Source organism: Falco punctatus (assembly GCF_963210335.1).
Source record: "Falco punctatus genome assembly, chromosome: 1".
Lineage (NCBI taxonomy): Eukaryota > Metazoa > Chordata > Aves > Falconiformes > Falconidae > Falco > Falco punctatus.
The window spans coordinates 14,117,346-14,141,894 of record NC_137580.1 but is presented as its reverse complement, the minus strand read 5'-3'; the positions used below and the strand labels follow the sequence as shown (position 1 = coordinate 14,141,894).

At 38.6% G+C, this 24,549-nt stretch overlaps 1 protein-coding gene across 8 annotated transcripts in view; it reads left to right on the top strand.

The window, feature by feature from the left end:
* ZNF827 (zinc finger protein 827) overlaps positions 1 to 24,549 on the top strand; it is a 106,346-nt gene that overhangs the window by 41,597 nt on the left and 40,200 nt on the right. For all 8 annotated transcript variants that reach the window (XR_013929188.1, XR_013929189.1, XR_013929190.1 and 5 more), the window contains exons 4-5: positions 553 to 1,036; positions 13,115 to 13,348. Coding sequence is in view for 5 of the 8 variants with exons in the window: in XM_080393984.1 (XP_080250110.1) it covers positions 553 to 1,036; positions 13,115 to 13,348 (718 nt within the window). In the remaining 3 variants the exon portion in view is untranslated. The remainder of the gene's footprint in view (positions 1 to 552; positions 1,037 to 13,114; positions 13,349 to 24,549) is intronic.

Here is a 24,549-nt window from a genome sequence, read left to right as displayed (position 1 = left end):
TTTGCAACAAACTGTTTCAATAGTGCCTTGGTATTGCCAGGTGCTGTGTTTTTACTCTAATGATACTTGAATCAATGCAGTTTGGTGTTTTGCTGGGTTGCTCTAAACAATTGTTATTTATGAGGTTGCACAGAATGATGATGCTTAGTAGATCATGTAATAGATGGGGGTGTGTGTGTTTGTTTTTTTTTAATCAAGCAAGCTACTAGTTATAGCTTGGAAGTCTTTTTATGCACTGGCGGGTCATCAGGATCTGGTTGTAAGGACTGTTTGATCCAAAGCAGGCTTCATTATTTCCATGATGTAGAAACTGATTTTCCTGATACTTCTTTTTTCTGTAGTTGAGTCTGATGTTTATGTTCTTTGACTTATGTGTGAAAGAATCTGACTGCCCTTAGTGTCTGACCTCTTTCCAAGTGGTCAGAATGAAGAGTTCACTCATTAGTTAACATTTTTTTTAAAACGGTGTGAGAAGTGTGGAGTTGGAATTTCTATAATGCTGGTAGACTGTTTTGCTTAATACATGCTTTTGTCTTTCACTTCCTCAACCAGGTTCATCAGCACCAAGACAGGGGTGAGACCTTTCAATGCCAGCTATGCCCTTTTACCTCCTCCCGCCACTTCAGCCTGAAACTCCATATGCGTTGCCATCAACATTTCCTCAGGACAGAATCCAAAGTGAAGGAGGAAATACCAGAAACTGATGTGAAGGGGTCACCACAGCTAAATAGTGACTCCTGCCCAGGACCACAGAGGGAAGGAGGTGGACCTGACCTTACGGGATCAGCATCTGTATCTAAATCACCTGATGCAGCTGGGCAGCCTAGTGGAGGCATTCCACCTTTACTAGTGAAAGAAGAGCCCAAAGATGACAATGGCATTTCAGCTGCACCTTTTGCTCTTAGCACTGTTGACAGAGCCCCCAACAACACAAAGCTGAAAGACTCCTCTGACTTTGTGGCCAGTACAGCATCAGCCCTATTCAACCAAGACATCTCTGTCAAGATGGCATCAGATTTTCTTATGAAGCTGTCAGGTAATTGAACAGCAAGCAGCAGCTGCTCCTTTCTGGGCTAAGAAATGCTTTGCTTTGGGTTTGCTAAGTCATGGAATTGCAGGGAGAAAAACGTTGCAACTTCCTTAACTTGTCGTTTCTTGTTTGTTTTGATAAGGAGAGGTGCACGATGGAGGAAAGAGAGGAAATGGTGAGAGAAGAGAGGGATTTTGCTGTTTAATTGCTGTAATTGAGAGTGAGAACCTTTTCTGCAGGCTTTCATGTTCACTGACAATTACTTTGGCAAATCCCATTTGGTGTTTTTTTCAGGTATGCTGAATACCTGTAGTTCTGGTTTGAAATCACTGAGGGTCACAAGAGCATAGCAAGTTAGACAATTCAGTTCTTAAGTTCTCTGCCTTAACTCTTCTATTAAATAGGGCCAATAAATTATTGGTCACCTTCCTTTCAGAGTAGTATTTGAGGTCCAACTAGTAGATACAAGTGAAGTATGAATGTTACTGCATTTCTTGATTATTAACACTTAAAAAAAGGTAGTCCTGGAGATTCATGAACAGCTTTTGAATTGTTTTACTATTTTAATGGAAATCCATATCTAATGCAAAGCGTGTGTGTTGTGATTTCTTTCATTGTGAGATTGTTGCTGTAAGAATGATATTCATATGTGAGACTGAAGCAGATGATGTGTTTAGGGTGAATCTATTATATTTTATGTGCTTTTCTATTGAGTTGATTGAACGCTTCAGAATTGTGGACGTGCTGAAGGAATGTTGTATACTAAATGTTTTCAAAATTGACCTTAATTTTTAAAGATAAAGAAGCCAGGAAAAATTTCACTTAAGCAACTTCTGTTTCACAAGGACATGGCAGTTCCTATGGCAAGTTTTAGACTTTGGAGATAGTGCATACTCTTTTCAAAAGAGAATAATTGGTCACCTTTTTCCTTTAAATGGAATGTAAGTTGCATTTTAGCAAATTTTATTGTCAGTTAAACTAAGGAATTAGCTCTGTCCTAATGCCACTGCCTCAGTGTAACCACAGCCATTTATTTTGGAAAGGCTTGTGGTCCCCGTCTGCCCAGGCCTTTATACCTCTGGGATTGCAGTTCTGTGGGGAGTCAAGTAGAATGGGTAAAGACAAGAAGTCATGTCTGAGGGTTCATGGAGCCAACCAGTTAAACGGAAGAGAACTGAGGGCAAGCAGGAGATGAAATGGGCTGGCATAAATGGTTTGCTGTGTGGGTTGGAAGAAGCCACAGAAATCTCCTCTTTTAAAAATAATCTGTTGATACAAGTTGTTATTATGCTCAATGAAAAAATGAACAACATTGAAGGTTGAGTCTGTTTTGATTTGCTTGTACTTTTTTTAAATTGAGTTTCAAATTTGGACTCAATATGAAATCCATTTTTTTTATGTTGCCTGACAGCTGTCCCATACGTGTTGTCATTCTGATGTCTATCTTAAATTTGGGTTGCTGCGATCTAAGTGGCTCTACACATCAACTGTACTGACCCATAGATGGTAGCGCTCAGGATGGCTGCATGTAGCAGAATGAGAGCAGAAAGCAGGAGGTGGGGAAAGGCTGAAAGCTGAAAAAACAAATAACATTTTGATGTGTTGTTTTCATGTAGCAGTTGATGGGGAACTGTTTATAGTTTGGCAGACGGTCATGTTGTCAATGTCTAATCTATTGGCATCAGAAAAAGGATACAAATGTACATTATTCATGCAAAAGGCCTATGCAGTTATTTTATGGTGACTTACTAAAGGTCTTGAAACCTGACTTGTATGCACTGTTACCTAGCAACATGTTATAAAGTCACTGGGGGAGTGAGATGTATCTGTAATTTTGTATGTGTGCATATTTGGATGAAAATGTGCTGCCAGTCACCAAGTTTACTACACAAGAAAGGCAACGTTAGAAGGAAAGGAATTTCTTTTCTCCTGAGATTTATATTGTTATATACATTTAGCTCATGCTTTCCTCCATACACCGTGCATAAATTTAGAGTAGAAGTAGTTCTCTTTTAGCAAGTTGGCTAAGTATTAGCTGCGTTTTTTGACTGCTTGCTGTGCTGAACCCAGTTCCTTTGAGTGATTTCTTTATTATGACACTCTTGTTAGGCCCATTGGAACTTCAATTATTGGCCCTACCTTTTCAAGGATATAAATCTTTTGACATCTCAAATTGTATATGCCAATTGTAACAGCCAACACAGATTTGTCGAGACCAAATTATGTCAAAATAATCTAATTTTCTTCTCTGATGGGCCTTGTGGCTAAGAAAGAAGCAATAGATAGATATATAGACTTAGAATTTGGCATTTATTCTTATTGAATATTGATGGTTTAAATGAACATTTATTTTTGCTTGCCAACGTTTATTGCTCGTCTTCTTCTTGGTTGGTATCAGTTTGTATGCCTCCAGTTTCATAGTAGACCTCAGAGCCTGTTGGTTTTCACTTCTGTGCAGTTTCAGCCTTTTGTTTTTCCATGTGTGGAACTCAAAGAAGTGCTTCAGACCTAAGAGTTATAGTGTCCAAAGTTTAACAGGTGCACCTAGGGTGAAAGGTGGTACAAAATTGGTGGTTATTAACTATTATGAATTTGAAAATGGAATCTTAATAAGCATGTTATAATCTGGGCTCTCAGCATTATTTCTCATTGTGCAGTGCAGTACCTTTCTAGTCTAGATGAAGTGGATATCAGATGGTTGGAAAAGAGTACATTGAAAGTAGTTCACAGTCAAAAGAGAAGAGTTGCAGTCAAAGGAGATCTGTAAAAGATGTGCAAATGTTCAACAAACAGTTGCACAAATACAAACCCAGGAACAACTAGCTGTATACAGAGAGAAACAGCCTCAAGGAAGGGGGAAACAATCCTGCTGTTCTCAGTTTTGCTGAAGTCCAAGATTTTGGCACTATAGTTTATGAAGAGTGTGGACAGTTGGAAAGACTTTGAAGGAGGAGAGCAGCAGAAATGACCAGAGGTTTAGAAAACATGTCCAGTGAGGATGGATAAAAGGGGTGAGGTTGTGAAGGCTATACAGAAGACTAAGGTGAGTCATTAATAAGTGTTTAATGCATTAAAAAATTTGCCTTGGGGAGAAGGAAATAAACTCTGGTTGTTCATTGTAATTAGGCCAAAAAATAACAGGTTTATATTGCTGTAGGGTTTAAGTTGGCATTAGGAAAACCTTTCCAAAAGTTGGGGTCGTTAAACCTCTATGATAGTATGGCTGGAGAGATTGTGGCATCTCTGCCACTGGACAATTTTAAAAACGGATTAGATAACTACCTGTCAGATGTGGTTGTTCACATATTAGACAGTAGGATGGACTAGATCTGTCTATCTCAGTCAGTGAACCATAGGACATGAGAAGCAGTTGAAAGAAATTTCAGCTGAACAAAAACAAGCAGCCAGCTGTAAAGAAGCAAAGTGGGGAAAAAATTTATAGGTGTTCAAAGTTAGACCTGATTTTGACTGGGCCAGGCATGAATTGTGATGACGCTGCTCAAAGTGGCCTCTGAATTTTTTCAGAAAGGCTTAGGGAGGCCTTAGATTTAAAAAGGATGAGAAATATTGGTGTGGGTGACCTTTTGAGATCCATTCAGCCCTAATTCTGTGCCATTGCTTGCCAGAAAGATTTTTAGTTACATGTTTTATGAAATAAAGCATAACACAAATCGCCCAATATAAATCTAAAAATAAGAACAAATCTTGAATTTTTTTCCAGATTCCATTCTCTAGACCCTAGTTTAAGGTAGGAGATGCTTTTAAATTCATAAGAAATTCAAAAGGATTCTCCAAAATGCTATTTAAATTTGGAAAGGGCTATTGTTTGTAAAGTTAGTTAGCAGATGTCTCCTTAACATATAAACAGAAGAATATTTAAGCATTGGCATGTTTTTACCTTCAGATCTTCCCCCTCTTACTTCAGTAGGACTGTTTGTATGCTTCAAGTTGCAGAGTACTTTGCTGGATCTGTGCTTTGCCAGAATGTTTTCTTCCCCCAGTCCTTTATTTTTGCTTTGAAACTTTATAACTGCGTTCATATCTTAATTTGCAGAGTATTTGCTTTTCCTGTTTCAGTGGCAGACATTATACAATGCATCTTTTTAAATACTAATGTCCTTCCACCCACTTCTAAGGCTTGCTTTCTTTTGTAATAAAACCCGAATTTCACAGTGGTCCAAATTACAATGGCTGGTGTTACTCTAGTGAAGTTATTACTGTGGCTGTGTTATGTGCTGCAGTTACTTTTCATAACATTCGAAAATAAATTAATCCCATCAAAATGAATGGGATTCTTGCACTATTGATCTCAAAGGAGTTCTGCGCAGGAACAGTAATTGTAAAGTGTAATTCAGTGCTGGCCTCTCTCCCCTACCTCTCTGTGTTCACCAAGTGCATTACTCTTGAAAGCATCTCTTAATCTTGTGACAGTGTATATTACCACGTGTGCCCTGCTTCTGCAGTTCTTTTTATGTCCCCCAAGTTACTTGCATGGAAAAACTTTAAAATAGAGAGGAGGAATGAAAGAGAATGTACTGAGGGTTTGGGGCTGGCCATGTTAAATAAATGAGAAACTATGTTTCTCCCAGTTGAAGTCCTATCTGTTGTCACTATCACATGAGGAGTCAAATCTTTGTTTTGGAAAATAATGCCACCATGGGATTCTGGTGACTGTCCAAAGTACTTGGACTTTGCATTCATGTTTTATTAGCTGATTCCATTAATGGAATAATGACATAGTAAATCATCAGACAGCTACATACAAAATATTAGTAGATAAGCTAAGTAATCACTTAGATTATTTGTTCTGTTTGGCTCTTGAAAATTACTACACTCCTTAAAGGTAACACAAGTAATTTGAAATGTTTTAGCATTTGCCATTGACAGTACTAAACTGACTGGCTTGGTCTTCAAACAGCTATTTTTAATAAAATAAAAGCATGTCCAATTAAATTGTCATAATTGATGTATTTGTATAGCAAGTTCCAAAGAAAAGACCATGCTGCCTATATTTAGGATTCATTGCTTATGCAGAATGTAAAATTTCAATTAGAAGATGTAAATGCACAGGACTAGCAATTATTGAGCCATATCCTTAATTTTCAAATACTGTGAATTCCGTAGTGCTTCTGTCGGTGTAAATACCCTGATGTCATCAAGATCTCCATTTGAAGTGTCTATCCAGATTCACGTTTTCGTAATTTCGTTATAGACCTTTAATTTAAAATAAAACTGAAAAGGGGCAATACCATGGCTAATTAAAACCTGGGCAAATAAAAGCCTGTACTAATCTTTGCCACTGATTTATCACCACCCTTACGATCTTTTTTCAGCAATTGCTACTCTTACATCCACAATTATCTGACATCCTTAAAATCATATCTGTCATGTTTTAAACCTTGAAAGAATATGGAGAATTTAACAAGATAAAACAGTGTAGACTCTGTTTTAATTCAGTCATTTAAAATGCAAGATAACAAACTGCTTTTTTGTGTACTCAACCCAATACAACTTAAAAGAAGACATGAATATGATTCTGGACCAGCTCTCTGCTTACTATTTAGTTTTAATACTTGCATGAATGCTTACATTTGGAGTATAAGACTAGACTAGACTGATGGCTCTTTTGCGTCCCTGATTACACCATTACTGTGGGCAGAAGTCCTAGCTCATGAGCCTTCTCTCACATCTGTCCAAAATGGGAATTGAACACATTGTTAGTTCAATCATCTCTGATTGTTTGTTTTGGGTTTTGTTTTCTTAAACAAATACAGAGGTCAGTCTGGTCCTGTTTCTGTTCCTTTGTAGAGAGAAGAAATTTTTATACTGCAAACAATTCTTTCCTATCAGCAACAAATTTCCCTTTGCTCCTCTCACTCTCCTCCCCCTCTTTGCTCCAGCTTCCCCAGAGTTTTACCTATGCTGCTGTTTTGATTTTTACCCTGAAAGGAGAAGATGGTCTTGGGAGACAGTGCAACCTTGTTTAGCAGGTGGGACTTTGGCTGTATAACAGACATCTTGGGGGTGTGTGGATGTATGGTCCTACAGGTGCCCTAGTAGTTTGCCTAATTACTCCATTTCACTTGAACTGGAACATTGTGATTTTTGAGAGAACAGTGGCAGGATTGTGCTGTGTCTCATTTTGCTTGACTACAGCTCCTTAAAAGCAAAGCAGCTTTAGAGACGATCAGGATAGTTAGCTGGACTTTTCTTAACCTCTGCTTACACACTTTTAATGTACTTCAGCAAGATGGTTTGGAAGCCCTCATATTTTAAGTGATCTTTGGAACCCACTGGTGGCAAGTCTTGGCATCATCATACTTTTCATGATTGTCTACTCTGCCATTCCACTGCTTTGATAAAAAGAAACATTTCAATTCTGAGCACCCTTGAGTCATAGGTAGCTTTTTATGTTGATAGTTCCCATCCTCTTCCTTGTAGCCCTATAGGTTGGTTTATTTGGTTGAGGGCAGGATAGAGGACTTTGAAAATGAGATGTAATTGAGTTAGCACTCCCAGGAGGGTTAGGTAACATGAGGTGCTCTGGGACAGATTAATACTCCAGGGCAGAAGGCGCTAAAAAAACCCTGAGACACCAGCTAGACTGTCCTGCCAGAACAACAGTATTTCTCCTTTTGGGCCACTTACAGTGTAGACAGCTTCTGTGTTTTATAAGTTGGACATAATTTATCAGACCAATTGGATTTTAATCTGGAGATTCTCCGATAGGTTCCAGTGGCATAGATTTTTCTTGCAAGCAATTAGCTCACCAGTGGTGGCTTCTGCAGTGTTTGTACCCCTTACTTAGTTCTTGAATGTCACCAGATTCAAGCCATTGTCTCTGTGCAGGACACCAACACCTACCTGCACATTTCAATTACTAGAGCGAAAACAGTGGATGACTCAATGCATACCCTTCACTGACCGCAGCTGCCTTCAGGACGATGAAGCTCAGTGTTGGGGAAACGTGTCTTCCAAATACTGTAGAACTGATCTGGCAAAGGTCCTTGGTTTCTTTTAACTACGCCAGCTCACAACTTACCACCTGGAATGGAAGGCTCCCTGTGTCATTCCGATGCTCTTGCTCCAGTAGGACCTGGATAAAATACTGTCCATTCTTCCTTAGGTAAAAGTCATACTAGGGTTCTGTTACCGTGGTGGCTCTGAGGAGAATCGCAAGGAGGTTCTCCTGCAAGATCTCAAGGACACCAGTTCAATTTGCAGTGCCTTTTTGGAACGTGTCCTTACTTTCCCTTTTTCCTTCAGCCTTGACTGGCTTGCTCTTTCTCATCTTTGAAGCTGTAGTCAGGTATCACTTGTAAAATAATAAGATGGTGCAGCGGTGTACTGCAGCATTTTCAGCACAGTTCCTTTTGACTCAAACTCTGTAGATGCTTTTTCTTGTGGCCTGTTTCATGGCAGCATTTTTGTGGTGGATTATTTTTTCTTTCTCACATTCTTTGCTCATGAAGATGGAATGGTGACCAACTCCTTGCAGATGGTGACTTGTAACATTGAGCTTGGTTTGAAGCAATCGGCCCATTTTTCCTTTTTCAATTATAAACATTATGAGGATTTGGAAAACCTTGTAAGTGGACTGGTGCAGTTAGCAGCTTCTATCAGAGTGTTTCAGATTAGTGGCAGATGCCCAAAGCGTTTCTTTTGGCATTTGGCAGCTTGAGGAAAGTGTTATAACTTTCATCATCTACTTTCGCCAAATGGATCAAATGATTCCAGTTGCCAGAAAGATAAAAATCAGCAGTCTGGAATCTTCTTTGATATGTTTTGTTGGGTTTTTTTCTGGATATGGAATGGAACAAATGGAGAATTATCAACCCTGCTTGAGAGACTGCTGCCTGTTGGTTGCTTTTGCTGGGTGGGTTTTTGTGTTGTTTGTTTGGGTTTTTTTCTTTGCTGTATATTTCAAAATTTATTTGCTGGGTTTTTTTTTTGATTCAGTCTGCAGGCAACACATCCTTCAGTCTGTTCTCATTGCAGTTCAGAATGAATGTAAATTAAATACAAATTAAGTATATGTATGTTTATCTATTTTTGTATGTAGATAGATGTTATTCCTTCTGGGGACTAATAATTTGTTGTTCAAGTAGACTGTGATAGATGTCAACACCATCTTTTTAATCCTTGTCTAGTTATAATTTTTCAAAGATTCTTCAATCATAGTTTTAACCAGTTTTAAAAACTGGTCTCAGTCAACTTTTTTTTTCACCTTATTTGAAAAGTTCTTTCTTACATCTGTTTATTGTTCTCCCTAATATGACTAGTGGACACGTCATTGTTGCTATTTCCCATGTGTTAGCAATTTTACCCATGATTGTGGATCCAAAATGGGACAGATGCAAGAGTGATGAGGATTATTTTTGGGTGTTTTTTTTTTCCCCCTGTAGTTTTAATGCATGCATCTGATAGACTGGACAGCCTCCTCTTTTTTTTAATTCGTCCTTCTATTTAGGCTACATTTATACTGGAATCTGCTTTACTATATTTCAATAAAAAGTAAAAGCCCCATTAATTGAAGCAGTAGGGTTAAAACTGACCCAGTAGTTGTCTGATTTTAATTGGTTTTGTTTTCTAGGGGAAGAAAATGAAGAAAAATAACTCTTCCATTTTTGTGATATGCCTACAATTAAAATGTTTGATTTTTTGAAAGTATGGTTGGTTCAAAGGATGTGCTGTCTGTTAAAGAAAGAAAACTTTAATTAATATATTAATTCTATCTCCTGTCCAAAGCAAAGCAGCTAGAGTAGGCAGAACCAGCAGCATAGGTAAGAACAGTAGTCTGGGTTTCTTTTCTGCTTGATGTAATACCGCCAAATGCAAGTCTTCAGGACTTCCTCTGGATTGTGGGACCCCAACCATGTTTTATATTTCTCATAGGTGATGTCTTGCAGACACACAGGGACAAACTGAGTATACTGATCTCATGAAGAGCTTGTTTAGATTATGTCTGATGATGTGCTCATGGATTTGTTCTCAACATAGTTTTGGCATTGTTATCCCATGTGGCAGCTCTGAAGTGTGAGGGAGCAATGGCTTATAGCAGCATGTGCTGTCACAGTAGGAGAGTTAATGTGTGAGGTAGGGAAAGAAAGGGAAAGTGAGACATAAGAAAGAAGGGAAACTTGATGGATACCCTGTTCAACTCATTCTGGATGTGTCGCTGTCATGAAGCTATTTAAACTCTGATGTGACCTACCTTGCATTTTTAGTTCTCTGAGCTATTAGAACTTGGCTTCATCTCAGTAGAGTTTGAGAATATCCTGAGATGAAGAGCACAGAGGTGCTGCTTAACACCTGCCCTTGGATTAGGTCAAATTGACTGCTGAGTTTTGGCATGGTGATAAAAGCGTTTAATAAATGCTAATTTCTTCTAAAAGCACCCCTTTTGATCCTCCTCTTTGTGGTAGGGGAATCCATAAGGCATCTCCCACTGCATACTGTAGCGTCTGACTCTGAAAAAAGTTCATAGTTTGACTGTGATATTACATGGATTCTGTTACAGTGCTTCTATTTGTTTATGGATGTTCTTACATTGTTCTTTATCTGGCTTATCATGGACCATGGTGTATGTTAGCAAGCTTACACTGATCTGTGTATGTGAGTTTAATATCACTCTATCTTAAATGGTAAAAGTGTATGCTGGACCTTGTCTATAGTGCTTCTTCTACCTGGTTCGTTTTCTGCTCTCGTTCATGGGCAGAAACATAGCTGGCTTCACAGCTTAATGATTGTTCTCAGTGGGTCATCTTTACCTCTTCACTCAGACTCACGTGTCCTTTATTTTCTGGGACAATTTGAATTAATACCTTCTTGAAATTAATAAATAAGAAAGATTGTTTTAATTATTTATTTATTTTCCTCCAGGTTCTCTGAAAGTTCAGGCAGATTGTTCTGTATCAGTTGTACTCAGCTCCTGGTGAAAGTATTTTTCATATCAGTAGCAGCTAGAGTGGCATGTTTTAAAAGAGGAGGAATGTAGAAGGTAGTGTGGCATAGAAGATATGGGCTTTTTTTGTTTGTTTTTTTGCTGACCATTCATCACCTCAGGTCAAACCTCAGAATAGACTGAGGTAGAAAGATGTAGACCTGGATAAAGAAGACAGATGGAATTTTTTTTCGAAGTACCTTGGTAAAGTTAAGATTGGTTTGAGAGCCTTAACCTGTATTTTGATGGATTAAAACATGCTTTAATGTTTCATTTTTCTGCTTTTACTCTTTTTTGTAAAAAGGAAAAAGCAACTCCTGATACTTATAAAAGTGCTTATAGGTCATATTAAAAATTACACATATAAGCTACTTTAATTTCTGAAGTAGTGAAAAGCACCAATGTGTATGTACATGCTGCTTATGTGTACACTGTTTATACCACTTGCTTTAATCTTGTTCTTTGGTAATGGCTTGCCAACCAATAAGAAAGGAGAAAAATCAAACAACCCTGGAATATAAACTGAAAAGATGCAAGTATTGTGTTACAGGGTAATGTAGTAACTTTAAAAAATAAAAAGAAAACCACAAACCAGTGGACTGTGTGAAAATGAACAAAGCTCAAAGTAGCAAATGGAAACGTCTGTGATAAAGATGACAGTTGTGCCCTGTATTTTAGGGCTGAGGTCTCTGGGAGATGGTGAGCTCACAGTGGGATGCAGGAATTCAGATTCTTTAGGAGTCAGATTTTGAGGGAATTGCCGAGGAGAATATCTGTTGTCAACATTGTTTTTAGCATTGTTATCCTGGGTGGCAGCTCTGAAGTGTGAGGGAGCAATGGCTCCCTGTGATGTGCCGGTTCCTTGGCTTTTCCTGTTTGTGTAATGGGTTTGTAAAGCAGTTCTCTGCAGCAGGCAAGGCACATCAGCTTCTAATGCCCTGCTGCAGCCTGTGAAAGGGGTGGTGGGGTACATCCTTCTTATGGGGTCCGAATGAGATTTGACAGAGGTCATCTGCAAGAGTCATGAGGGTAGGCAGGGGATTGTCATGTGGAAGGAGGAAAATATGTAGGAGAGGTAGTGAGGTAAGTGGTGAGGGAGCTCAGAAAGATAACTAAATGGGGACAAGGCTCTGTCTTTCATATTTGTGGAGACAGAGGTTTAGAGAGGTAAGAAAGATGTAAACTCATCAAAGTTTAGGGCACTGAACGAGTCATCTGCTGTGTGTTACTGGGAATTTAAAGTGAAATTTTGAACAAGAAAAAGCTGCTAAGAGACAGGGAAGGAACTATGTCTTACTGGACCAACCTAAAAAATTACAAGAAGAGCTGCTGAAAAATAGTTTGTCGTGTAGTCTGCCTGTGGAATTATATTGCTTGGGGTTTGGAAGTGTTGTTTAGGAGGTGTTCTTGGTTTTATCCCTTCAACCAAATGCAGTGCCAAGGATCTACTGCTGTCAAGGGGTATTGGAAAGACCATTCAAGAACAGCATTTTTCAGTGTGTAAATTTTAAGCAGCCCCAAGGTCGCTGTACCCTTCTCTGAGGCTGTGCAGCTGCTTACATGGAGTATTTGAAAGGATTATTTTAAACTTTCTTTTTTATGGGTGTTGAACCTGAAATGGTGTCTTCTGAAAATCCCTCTGCCCTCTTTCTTAATAAATACCAACTTTTAGGACCTAAGAATTTGGTGTCTTATCCCTTTTACTCCGTTCTTAGTTTCCTCTTTCTAGTCTTCATCTCTTGCTTCTTTTCCATGCTCAAAGAACGCAGTATGTAGTACCCACGGCTTTGCCAAATTTGCCCTTACGTGAAATGATGTTTTAAACTTCTGTCGAGCCTATAGAAGACCTACAAACCAATGATCAGGGTAATGCTTTTAGGAGGAGTAGAGGCAAAAATTAAAAAGAAGGACGGTTTCTTGAGCTCTGGTACATGCAGGTTTTGTGTTTCAAAACTGTCCATTTGTACAAAAGATGGAGAAGTTTGTTTACCTCTTGAAGCATCTTTGAATGCTGTTTGACATGCTCACTTTCAGTACCTGCTCTAACATTTCTTGGGTTATGGTTTCTTCCTGTTACTAGCTGCTCTATGATTATATATTACATACGTCATAAAGTCTCACTTCTTTCTTTCTCTTGACAGCTGCAAATCAAAAAGAGCCCTTGACTCCTAAATTTAAAGTGAAAGAGGAGCCTAAGGATGAAGAAGCTGCAAGTTCAGCCTTGTCTCAGTCCAGCTATGTGTTCAGCCACGAATCCGAAGCCTCAGCTCCAAACATCCCTGAGGAGAAACTCAAGCCACCGGAAGTGCAGGCAAATGTGATGAGGCAGGACATGTCAGTCAAGGCAGCATCTGAGCTCCTCATGAAGCTCTCAGGTAGATATTTAATAATATTAAACATTTCTTTTTGTGTGTGTGTGTCTGCTAGCAAGGTTACCTTGCAGAGGGAATGTTTAGCTTTAGTAGCAAGTGAAGGAACAATTGAAAAGGTCTGTCTGCACAGGTTCATATATGTAATACATCTCAGTTTGGTCTGTTGCCATAGTATCTAATTGTCTGTGCTCTGGTTTTCAAATTAATGACTGTAGGATAAGTCAAAAGAAATGATGCCTTAAAGCTTTTAGATGTTGTCATTTTTAAAATTTACCAAACTATGTTAATACCGATTTATTGATGTGTCACTTCATTAACATCATAAGAAAGTGTGTCTGTACTGAACTACACCTGATACAACTTTAGAAATGACGACTTTTAAAACCTTTTATTTTTTCTGACAGTATCACAAAATTATAGGATACACTATTAAACAAATAATGTAAACTGTGTCAACTTTCTGCTGTTAGGGAGATCACTTGAACTCGCCCACATTGGCTTAGTGATACATCCTTCTGCCAGACAAGTAGACAGTGTGCATGTGTATACACATATGTACTGTTACTACTGGAGGGAGTCAAATAAAAATGTATGTTCTGCTAATTATTCTTTGCCTGTCAGAATTAGGGTTTAACTTTAAGGGAAAGTAAGAGGGTTGAATTCTCCCTGCTGGGAACAGTTTGAGTGACGAAAAGGCTTTGAACTTTATTTAATGGACTTCAGTTTTTAGGACCAAGGCGTGAAAGTAAGTCTGAGTTTTGTACTTCCACGCCTAAGTGAATCATTTCATTTTTAAGTCTTCTCCAAAACTGGACAAGACTTCTTTTTTTAAGTATGCCAAAGTCACACAAGAGGTGCCATTTGAAATGCTTAGAAGTCTATTAACTTCTGAAATTCCTGCCAGACTATCTGAAATTATTTGACTTGATTGGATGCCGTCAAAATTGAATTTGAGCTCAGATTTCTACTTCAAAGACTTCAACTGGCTGGGATCTCTCCCGTAAATTCTAACATGTAATTGATTTCTTTTCATACCTGCACAGTTTAATTTGCGGAAGAATTTGAATCATTGTTTTGCAAGCCTTCCATGTTAATGGTGCAAAAAGTGCTTCCCAGGTACAAGAGTTGATCAGAGCAGTTTTCCAGTTTTTCACAGGCTCCCAAATACTAAACATTTGGTTATTGATATAGTGCACTGTTGCTGCTGGTAACTGATACAAGTATGGTGTTCTAGTAACAGAACTTTACAGCCTAGTGAATATTAACCCGTGACTTTATTTTTCTTGGTGCATATAAATGTATATAGCTATTTTCATAAAGAAAAAGCTCTGTAACTTAATGATTTCTCACGTACTTCAGAAACACTAGGGTTATTGTTTGTGAATCTTGAGTTCAGCACCAGCAGTCTGTGTTTAAATAGTTTTATTGAAGACTATTATATTAGAATATTTGTGCCTTAAGTATCTGTTTATACGAGTAAAATCTGGTGCGTATAAAATCTTGGTCAAGTCTTCAGTCACTGTTGTTGGGAATTACCAGTCTTTGAAGGCTGTAGTAAGAAATACACTAGTTTAACATTTCCCTTGTGACTCCTAGTGATTGAGCAGTTTTTGCTGGTAGTGGTCTTTTTGGTTAATCTGTACATTAGAAGGCAAAGAATTACTCTAGGATTTACTTAGCCAGAATTGCTGCAGTTGGTATTCCTGAATCAGCCAGTGGGTGGGGTTATACCAAGTTTATCACATAGGCTGTTTTCAACTTGCACTTTTCTGGTTTATCAACTAAGGCAGAAACTATAAAGGAGAAAAACACAAAGATACAGTTTAATGTAGGACAATTATAGGAGGAATATCAAAGTTCAGTAGCCTCTAGTGTTTTTGAATGTTTACTTTATCTGGTAGAATACTCTGAGATCACTATTGACTTCCCAACTTACCTTAAGCAATTCTGCACTCTGGTTTTGGTGATTTAGAACTTAAACAGTTAAGCCACTTATTCAGAATATAGTAAAAAGAAGACCAAACTTGCTCCTTTTTTCCTAGTACTGAAAGGAGAAGAAAAAAAAAAGGAAAGGGATGAGTAGTCTGGATGTTGTACCCTCTGAGGGAAATCTTCAGTCAAGTGCCCTTATTAGATTTGATATATTATATAATTGGGTTTAAGTCAGGTCCTTCCGGGCTCTATATATTCTTGGTAAAGACTGAATGGATTACATCCTCACTTCCCCGCCCCCCCCCCCCCCCCAACCCCTTACTTCTGTGTAATATTAATTACCAAAACCTGTACTGCATACAAATTCAGCAAGGGATTTCCAGCATAATAGTATTTTGCTTTTTGCATTCTTGACATACATGCTTCTGTTATTCCCTGAGCAATAATATTGCTGATTGTTGCAGCTCATGGGAACCTCTTGGGATTTAGGCCTAGACCTTGCTGTCTTCTTTCATGTGAAGGATACACTGGTTTATATTTTTCACTAGGAAATCTCTTTTCCCAAATGGAGATGCTGTGTTGCTAGCTCTTAGCTGAGCCTGTATAGTGTAGCAGAAGGCCTTTCCATCTCTGCAGCCTAGCTTGCACTGGTGCATACTGAGAGACTTACTGCAAATCACCAGCCCTTATAATGGAGGGACTTCTCAGCCACTCAGAAACTAAACCTAGGAAAATTAGAAGAATAAATATATTTTACTGTAGCAGAGCATTAACGTTTACTAGTTGTCATGGTAAAGACAGATGTACAAAACCAAGAGAAAATCACATGCAGCCGTCTATTTTAGTTCTGCTGTGCAAGGTGTGCTCTTTTCTCACTAGGTTAAAAAGTTGTCAGGACACTTGCATGCTTTTAGCAGCACTCACCCAGTCTTGAAGATAAGGCCCTTACCTTGCATATTACTTTGGTGGAGCTGGACCTTACCTGGAGATGCTAAGCCCTTTTATACCATTTTTTTCCTCCACTGTGTTCCACTTGGATTCAGATCTTCCACCTCTCAGTACACAAACTTGATACCTAGTCACCTGACACCTAGTTGTACTTCTTCCAGAGAATTATTCAAGCTAAGAAGCTCAATGTCTCTTGGGCACATTTAGGTGGAACCCATTTCCATCCAGACAGTCAAAACAAAACTTCCTAACAAGTGATCTGCTATTTAAAAATAAATGAAACTCCCATTTGGAAGAAATGGTCTTTGGGGGTTAATGGGCAAAGTTCAAGCATCAGTGCAGACTTTCAACCTACATTTTACAGAACTCAAAATGACTATCATGATTTATATGAATGTACAAAGGTGAGTTGTGAATTCTGTCCATTACTAAGACTTGACTGAAACAAGGTCCAACGGTAATCAAACAGATTTGAGGAGATAATGGAGTGGGCCAGATCACTCTCATCTCTGTCTGGAAGGGTGCCATACCTGCAAGATTTTAAATTCCTGTTAAATATTGCATGGAATTACTTGTAAGAAGTAGAAGTAATATTCCAAATACACCTGTACCAGTTTTCTACATTCTTACTAGTTCTTTTTCATGGAAAAGCTAATTTCATTCTCAAATTGTTTAAGTGTGCACCCAGTGATCCCTGGTCAGTTTTACACACTCAGCCTTGTAAATTTAAAGGTAGGTTTCAGAGGAGACTGAAATTTAAAATAAATGTTTGCATTTACATGCTAATTTTTGAATCTAAACCCTCATTTTCTACTGACATAGTCATGCTGCTAATATGTTTGGGGCATGTATTATCTTTCAGAAGTGTACAGTGTTTTGCCGCCTTGTCCAACAATGAATACATAGCTGGAGGTGTATAAAATCTATTCCAGATACTAGCATTTTAAAAGTAGTGTTTTACCCTGGTGCCTTGAACTATGACATTAATATGTCCCTGTCTTTCCTAGAAATGTTGTCTGAATCACGTTTGCCTTTATTTCAGCTATATCTTATTTGTGAAATGTAGTCATTTTGCATTTTAGTAGTAACTCAGGTTGTTTTCCCTCTCTCTTTTTTCAGTGGATTGATTCCCCTTGTATTGCGCATATCCTTGTTATGACTAGCAAATGCATGACCTTTGTACTATTTGGTTCCTTTGGATTTTTTTTACTTCAATCCTCAGGTCACAGTGCTTCTTGTAATACGCCGATTCCCCAGTACCAGCAATGTATCATAATTTAGGGTTATCAGCAGATGCAATTAGTGCATACTTACTTTTTGTGCCAAGGTCATGAAGTAAAATGTTGCATACAATTGATTCCAAAAGCATTCTTGATCAACTCCATTTATTATCACCTAATTACATGACAATTTCTCTTCCAGCACAGCTGGTTATTACAGGGTTTGGTTTTTTTTTTCCTTTTTTGATTAAGTCTTTATCCACTTGAAAATGTTGATACTAATTTCCTATTTCATACCTTGTAGTTAATTTTTTATGACACTGTATCTTACATTTTAAGTGATGCCACATGGATTACAACTTCTATTTAAAAAGAGGAGGAAAAGGAAAAAAAGAATTATAGTAGAATTCTAGCATAAGATGAAGGCCAGAATACCTCAGTGCTACTCCTATTCCAAAAATGGCACATCGTGCATTAGGGAACCGCGAGAGGAAGGGCTATCTGAGAAGGCTTTAAATTACCTCATACCAAAACCAGTCCAGTCACAACAGCATAGACTTCCAGAGGAACTGAATAACAGTATCAGTTAAAAAAGTTTGCTAACTAGGAGTGCTATCTGTGTGTGTATGGCTGGACAGCTGGTGTCAGATTTACCTCATTTTAAGGCTGGGGTGGCTTTAGGTTTGGCTGTCATCAGCAGTGTGAATTGACAACAAAAACAAGTCCATGGTTAGTAAGCTATTATTCTTGGCAGTTACAAAATATTTTCAGGTTTAGCGGGTTGTGTTAGCAGGCTTTTTAGTTTATTGTTACTATGGTGAAGAAAAAGTACATTACTACGTTCTTTGAGTGAGGTGGGGGACAGAGAAACTAACCTTCCTATATATTTTTTTTTCGTAACATCATGGACTGTTCCGGGAAGAGCTTGTATGGATCCAGGCTGCTGTCGTTGCAGGTAGCTGTTGTCAGGACCTCATAAGAGTCTCTGTACCTAGATTGCAGGGAAGCTGTCAAGTTCTTTCATCCCTGCTTAAAGAGCCTTGATAATGGGCAGAGGAGTGAAAATACAGGGAAGTCTTTTGTTCCTTGGTCTCTAAATAGCTCATTAGAAAGCTCTGGGCAGCAGCAGGTGCTTCTGTAGAAGCTCAGGAAAGTAAGTGGGGAAGTGTATGACTCAAAATAAGACTCTCATGAAGGGAACTGAAGAGATAGCAAGCCATGGCAAGTCACGTAACCAGATTAAATCCTGCTATTAGCCAAGTGGTTTTGTTTTTTTAACCATCAGAAATGTGAAATTGATTGTGAATGGATAGAGTGAAGCTGTGATTTAATTACATATAGAAAAAGATACAAATTTCTAGATAGCTAGATTTACTATTGCAATGTGTCAGCTTCCAGATTTTGGAAAAAAAAAATCTTGAGGAAAAAAAAGACTTTGAGACTCTTCTGCCAATGCTGTACTACATGAAGTTCCTGTCAGGCCATGGTATGTTCATTCAGTTTAATAAGCTTTTCCATGACATCTGCAAAGTAACATAATCCAAAAGAACTCAACTAGTAATGGATTCGTAGCTACTGATAGTTTTTACCATGTTTCAAGACAACACTTAATGTCTAAACCCAGAAGCAGTGGAAATGTAAAAAAATTCTGCCCATTCACAGAGAAATATAGGGTGGGGATTATGGAAGTCTGCAAAGTCTTTTTCAATTATAGATCTTAAAAAACCCTCACAAAACAACAAAAATCACAGAAAAACAAGTACCTTACTATACTGTACCTTTAAGTTATTGCAGATCACCTTTTTCCTTTTTTCCATGTCAGGGTGATCTTGACATTTAATGAAAACCATGTTAGTTTAAAAGATTAGGAAATCTGCAATAATAAGAAATCATAATGCCTGTGGCTCAAATGTGTTTCTTTTGGTGTTCTGGATTTATTTTATTTTATTTTATTTAGGAATTGTCACCAAAGATTTTAAACAACCCCGATCCTTTGCTTTACCGCTGTTCCTTGATGATATTCAGCCAGGTGGGAGTTGCCACAGAGCTATGGAAGGTGGGCAGTGTCAAGTTTTTTCCACGTGTCAGGGCCTTGTGGATGCACAATATTTGCAGAGGTGCCTCTTGCAGTCCCCCTTGCCTTTAGAGAGCCAGCTTGTAAAGACAGGAGAACTGGAGTCAGGCTCTCTGCAAAGGTACAGCTTGCTGCAGAAATGCTAGACTAGAATTTTCTTGAACTGGGAGACTTACATGGACTTAGATGGAATATGTTGTAAAATAACAATTCCCTGCACGTGTAGACTTTTTATCAAATTCTTCTTGATCTATGTTTTGAGGGATTGGCTGTGTTCTGCAAGTAGGGTCTTTCAGGTAAGCATGATAATCCTACCATTTAAAAGGAGGGAGTAGCAGATGTGTATCATAACTCAAATTAGTCTATTGCTTTAATTTGCTCTTTTTTTTTGTTGTTGGTGTTTGCATTTTTATGAAACTAAACCTGTAGTTGCAAAATTCTGTAACATGGGAGTTCAGATGTTCCACTACAACAAATATAAGCCATTTTATGATTATTATTTTTTTTTACATGCAGGATCCTGTTACATTGATTCAAGGCCCATTGACATTGTCTTATATAAAACAGCAGTTTGAAAAAAATACTAGCAAAATAAAGCATCAAGCACAGGGCCCTAGGGAACATCAGATGTTACTTGTTGTGTCTGTAGCAGAACCTTCAGGGCTTGCCAACTGTTCGCTACCTCTGAGATTTTATTTAAGCTGTTTTAGGGCATGTTTATTTCTAGCAAATCAAAACAATTAGCATAACAAAATGCCTGATTCTCCATACTGAAAGCTTTTGAAGTCAGTACAAGTTGACCCACTAGTTACCCCTGTCTACTTGATTGTGAAAACTAGTGCATGAGTCCAATTTATGAGACATATGGGAAAGGCTTTATTTTCTATGTTGATTCATAAAGTTGATCTGTAAAGCTGATGGGCATTTCAGCAAATATGAGCAACTTAGAATTTTAGTTGCAGGATGAAGTTTTAAATAAAATGGTGGTAAGAAGTTTGAGTAATTTAACAAGAATTCATTTGATTTCAGCAATGGAAAGTCACTGGACAGTTACTGTATCAGAAAAGCAGTATTTACTACATGACTTATACTTTTTATTAAATCTATGCACTTGATTTTGACTTTCATCTCAAATAAAGTGAAAAGCAGACTGTGCTCTATTAGAAGAGCATGTTCAGTGTGTCCCCTCTAGAGCAGGCAAGTGCTTCATAAAATCATAGAATGGTTTGGCTTGGAAGGGACCTTTAAAGGTCATCTAGTCCAACCCCCCAGCAATGAGCAGGGACATCTTCAACTAGATCAGGTTGCTCAGAGCCCCGTCTAACTTGACCTTGAATGTTTCCAGGGATGGGGCATTTACCACCGATCTGTGCAACCTGTTCCAGTGTGTCACCACCCTCATTGTAAAATATTTCTGCCTTATGTCTAGTCTAAGTCTGCCCTCTTTCAGTTTAGAACCATTACCCTTTGTCCTATTACAACAGGCCCTGCTAAAAGTTTGTCCTCATCTTTCTTACAAGCCCTCTTTAAGTGCTGGAAGGCCGCTATAAGGTTCTTCCTGGAGCCTTCTCTTCTCCAGGCTGAGCAATTCTCAATTCTCTCAGCCTTTCTTCATAAGACAGGTGTTCCAGCCCTCTGAACATTTTTGTGTCTCTCCTCTGGACCTGCTCCAACAGGTCCTTTAGTTCCTTTGAGAAATTCCATTGGTGTTTCCCCCTCATCTCCTGTTACCTCAGGACCCCCTGGCTCATCTTGGTAAGACCTGAAGTGTGCTGCAGGGTAGCCAGCATGTCTCACAGAAACGGGCTGAGGGCCCTCACTGGCACCCCGTCTTGGCAATCTCTGTCCTAGGCTGTGGAGAGGCATTGTCTAAGATTAAATTACACTCTTAGTGTTATACCTTCTGGAGGTGACACTGTCAGTCCTTCAGGGCTGAATGCTGTACCCTGTGCTTTTAGGTAGCATGAGTATTGTTCTTCTGTAATGTTTGGGGTTTTTTTTTTAGCAAGTGCCACTACTTTGCAGTTCCTTGAACTTGTGAATGCCAGAGAACCTGAAAGCTGTGGAAGAAACTGCTTTCTCCTGGAACAAGCCTGTCCGATGCTGCATTTTTCATATCTGATGTGGAAAATTGTCTCACTTGATGTGAACAGAATGTAATTCAGGCTTTTATAGATCAGCTGATTAAAAGTTATACTGCCCTGTAAAGAAAAAAACAGTATCTCTGTGGCTTGATGATAGTACATCTGTGTATGCAATAATTTTCTTTTGTTTTGTTAAGCTGTTTCCATATCACAAAGTTAACAGCAGGAAAAGGCGTATTAGGTGATTTAGTTCATTTTCTGCCAGATGAGCAATGTTCACTGCTGTGCTGTTGTTCTATGCTTCATCCAGATTAGTTTGGAATGAAGAGCAGCCCATGCTCAGGAGATCACAGCATACTTTAGAGCTACTTGAGTCTTTATCCCCTACTGATTTTTGCTAGGAATTAGATGTCTGGACTTCTATAAAAATCTGATATGAAGAAAATTACTCTCGTATACTAACTTTGTGTTCTGATATGTTGCAGTTTATTTAACCTAGCTCACCTACTGAAGGAGAAATGAAAAATTGAAAAAAACCTAAAGCTATTATGATTTTAATTATTTGAACTAGGAGACCTTTTGGTGTACCAGTCCTTCCTTGACTTGAAAAACTTCAGCTACGCTATGACCATGTGAGATACCTACATAAGGAAATAAGGGATATCACCTTACTCCACAAATGAATAGTTTGTAGCACAGAAAAGAAAATAAATCTTCAAGAAATTACAGTTTGACTGCTGGTATGGTGAGATGGGTGCGGGTACAACCTTAACTGCTTTAACTGCTGTCTTTTACCAGCCCAAGATCTGTCACAGATGGGTTGTGTGTCTGTGGTTGCTGCTCATGGGACACACTTGACTGTGTTTCCCTGTCGTTACCTCTTGTAAAATTATTATAGGGACCTTCCTTCAGTCTTCTGTGTGTGTTTGCTTTTGGCAGTCGGAGTATGACAGGATTCACATTTGCAGGGACATTCTGTCAGATCATAGGGTGCAGCTGTGGTGATAAAGGTCAAAGGAAATGATCAAATATGTAAATTTAGTTAGGACAATTTGCCTGCCAGCTGATTGTGAGGGAGAGAAGGTCATCGGTATTGCTTGACTCTTGCCTTAGTTGGGGTCATATCAGTTTGTCTGATTCAAAAGCATCTGCTGGACAGGGAATTAAACTGTGTGGAGCAGGAACAGAAATAGAAAGAATATTTTAAAAGCAGAGAGAGCAGCAAAGGTCAGCTTGACTCTGCACCTAAATTTGGCAGTTGGGAGCAGAGCTCGGTCTGTCAGACATCTGAAGAACTCATTTGTTTGCAGTTACCTGAGCTTTTGATTGACACTGTTACCTGATGTGTTCCTTTGCTGTTCTGTGTTCACTTTCAATGCACAGCATGCTATTTTTACACTTTTCAACACAGATGCAACATTCTGTGGTTTTATAATACAAGGATAATGGAAGCTTTAAATAAAAAAAAAAAATTAAAAAAAATCTGCTTAACAGGACAAAAAAGGCATTATATGGTACTTCTAACTTGTCTTTAGTTGAGAAGGCACTATGAAATTTTCCAAAGTCTGAAAAGTATCTTGTAGATCATAAAGATTTTTATCAATGTTTATATATTTCTTTTAAAGTTCAAGAAATGTCATAAGAAAAGATTGAAAGCACTTCATGTAAATTGTTCCTGGAACATATCCAAGTGGCTTTTATCTTTTGGCTTTGATTTTTTATTTATTTTTATTTTAAAGAGCTGTAGGCAGCAAAGCCACTTTTTTTCCACTTAAGAACAGGAATGTGGGGAGAGGGAGAAACCAGGGGAATGAAAAAAGACTTCATGACACATACCAGTTCAATTTTAGGTGGAATGCTTATGTCTTCTTGCTAAAGGGATTCTGTTCGTCTTGGCTAGAGACTACAGGATGACACCAACCAGTTGACTAGCTTAAGGATGCTACCAGGGATGACCAAACCATGTTTTGCTGCCTTTGACATTCATTGTAATATTGGGTAATGGAAAACAAAAGGCCTGGTGGTGTTTGAAACGTTCACACTTGGAATAAAATCTGTGAGGCTGACACAATCATATGTGAGTTAGAAAGGAGGGGAGCAGCAGAGAGAGCAGCAACAGATTAATTTATCAAGTGAAGTTAGTGAATCCCCCCACCCCCCATTTTTTTTCCTCTCTGACCTGAGTTTAATAGAAAGTATTGTTTGTGTTTGGGCTTTTTCTTATGAACTGGTATTCATTTATTTATTTTAAACATCAGAGTCTTCCAAGTAGTAAAATTTGACAAATGGCAAAAAGAAACTTCCATGTGAGGAAACTCATTGTGCAGTGCCTCCATCTCCACCTAATGCTATCAGGATGGCCAGCCTCCATCTGTACCAGTTAGCATGCTGTCCCACAGTCACAGATCTGATCACGTTCCCCCAGTCTGGACAAGGGCCAGACTACTCTCTCAGTTCCTAATCCACTCAGCATCTAAGCTTTCTGCTTCTCTGGCTCTGTGTGCTGCAGTGTGCCTGTCCCTGACCTCTACCATGGCCTCTTGCTGGGTGCTAGGGTGGCCTTTTCCTCCTTTGGCTCATGAGCAATTCAAACTCATGCTTTCCCTTGACTCCAGCTGTGGAGGATACATAGGTGACAATTTGGGGCATGTGCTAAATACCTTGCAGTATCTTGGCTAGTACCAGAAGTATGTGTACAGGTTTAGGCAAAATTAATAAAACCCATGTACTTTGTTGTTGTTGGAATGATTCCTTACCTGGATGGCACTTCTGATATTTAACTGTGTCATGCATTTATTTATTTTCATGATTCTTCTAGGCATATTGCCCATCTTAGGCTGCCTGTTTCTGGAGTCAGCATCCAGCCAGCAGAGGCAACACCTAGTTGGGCAGTTCTGCTATGATACCAGTGTCTTTTCAGGAGTGCTCTTGAATGAAAATCTTTAC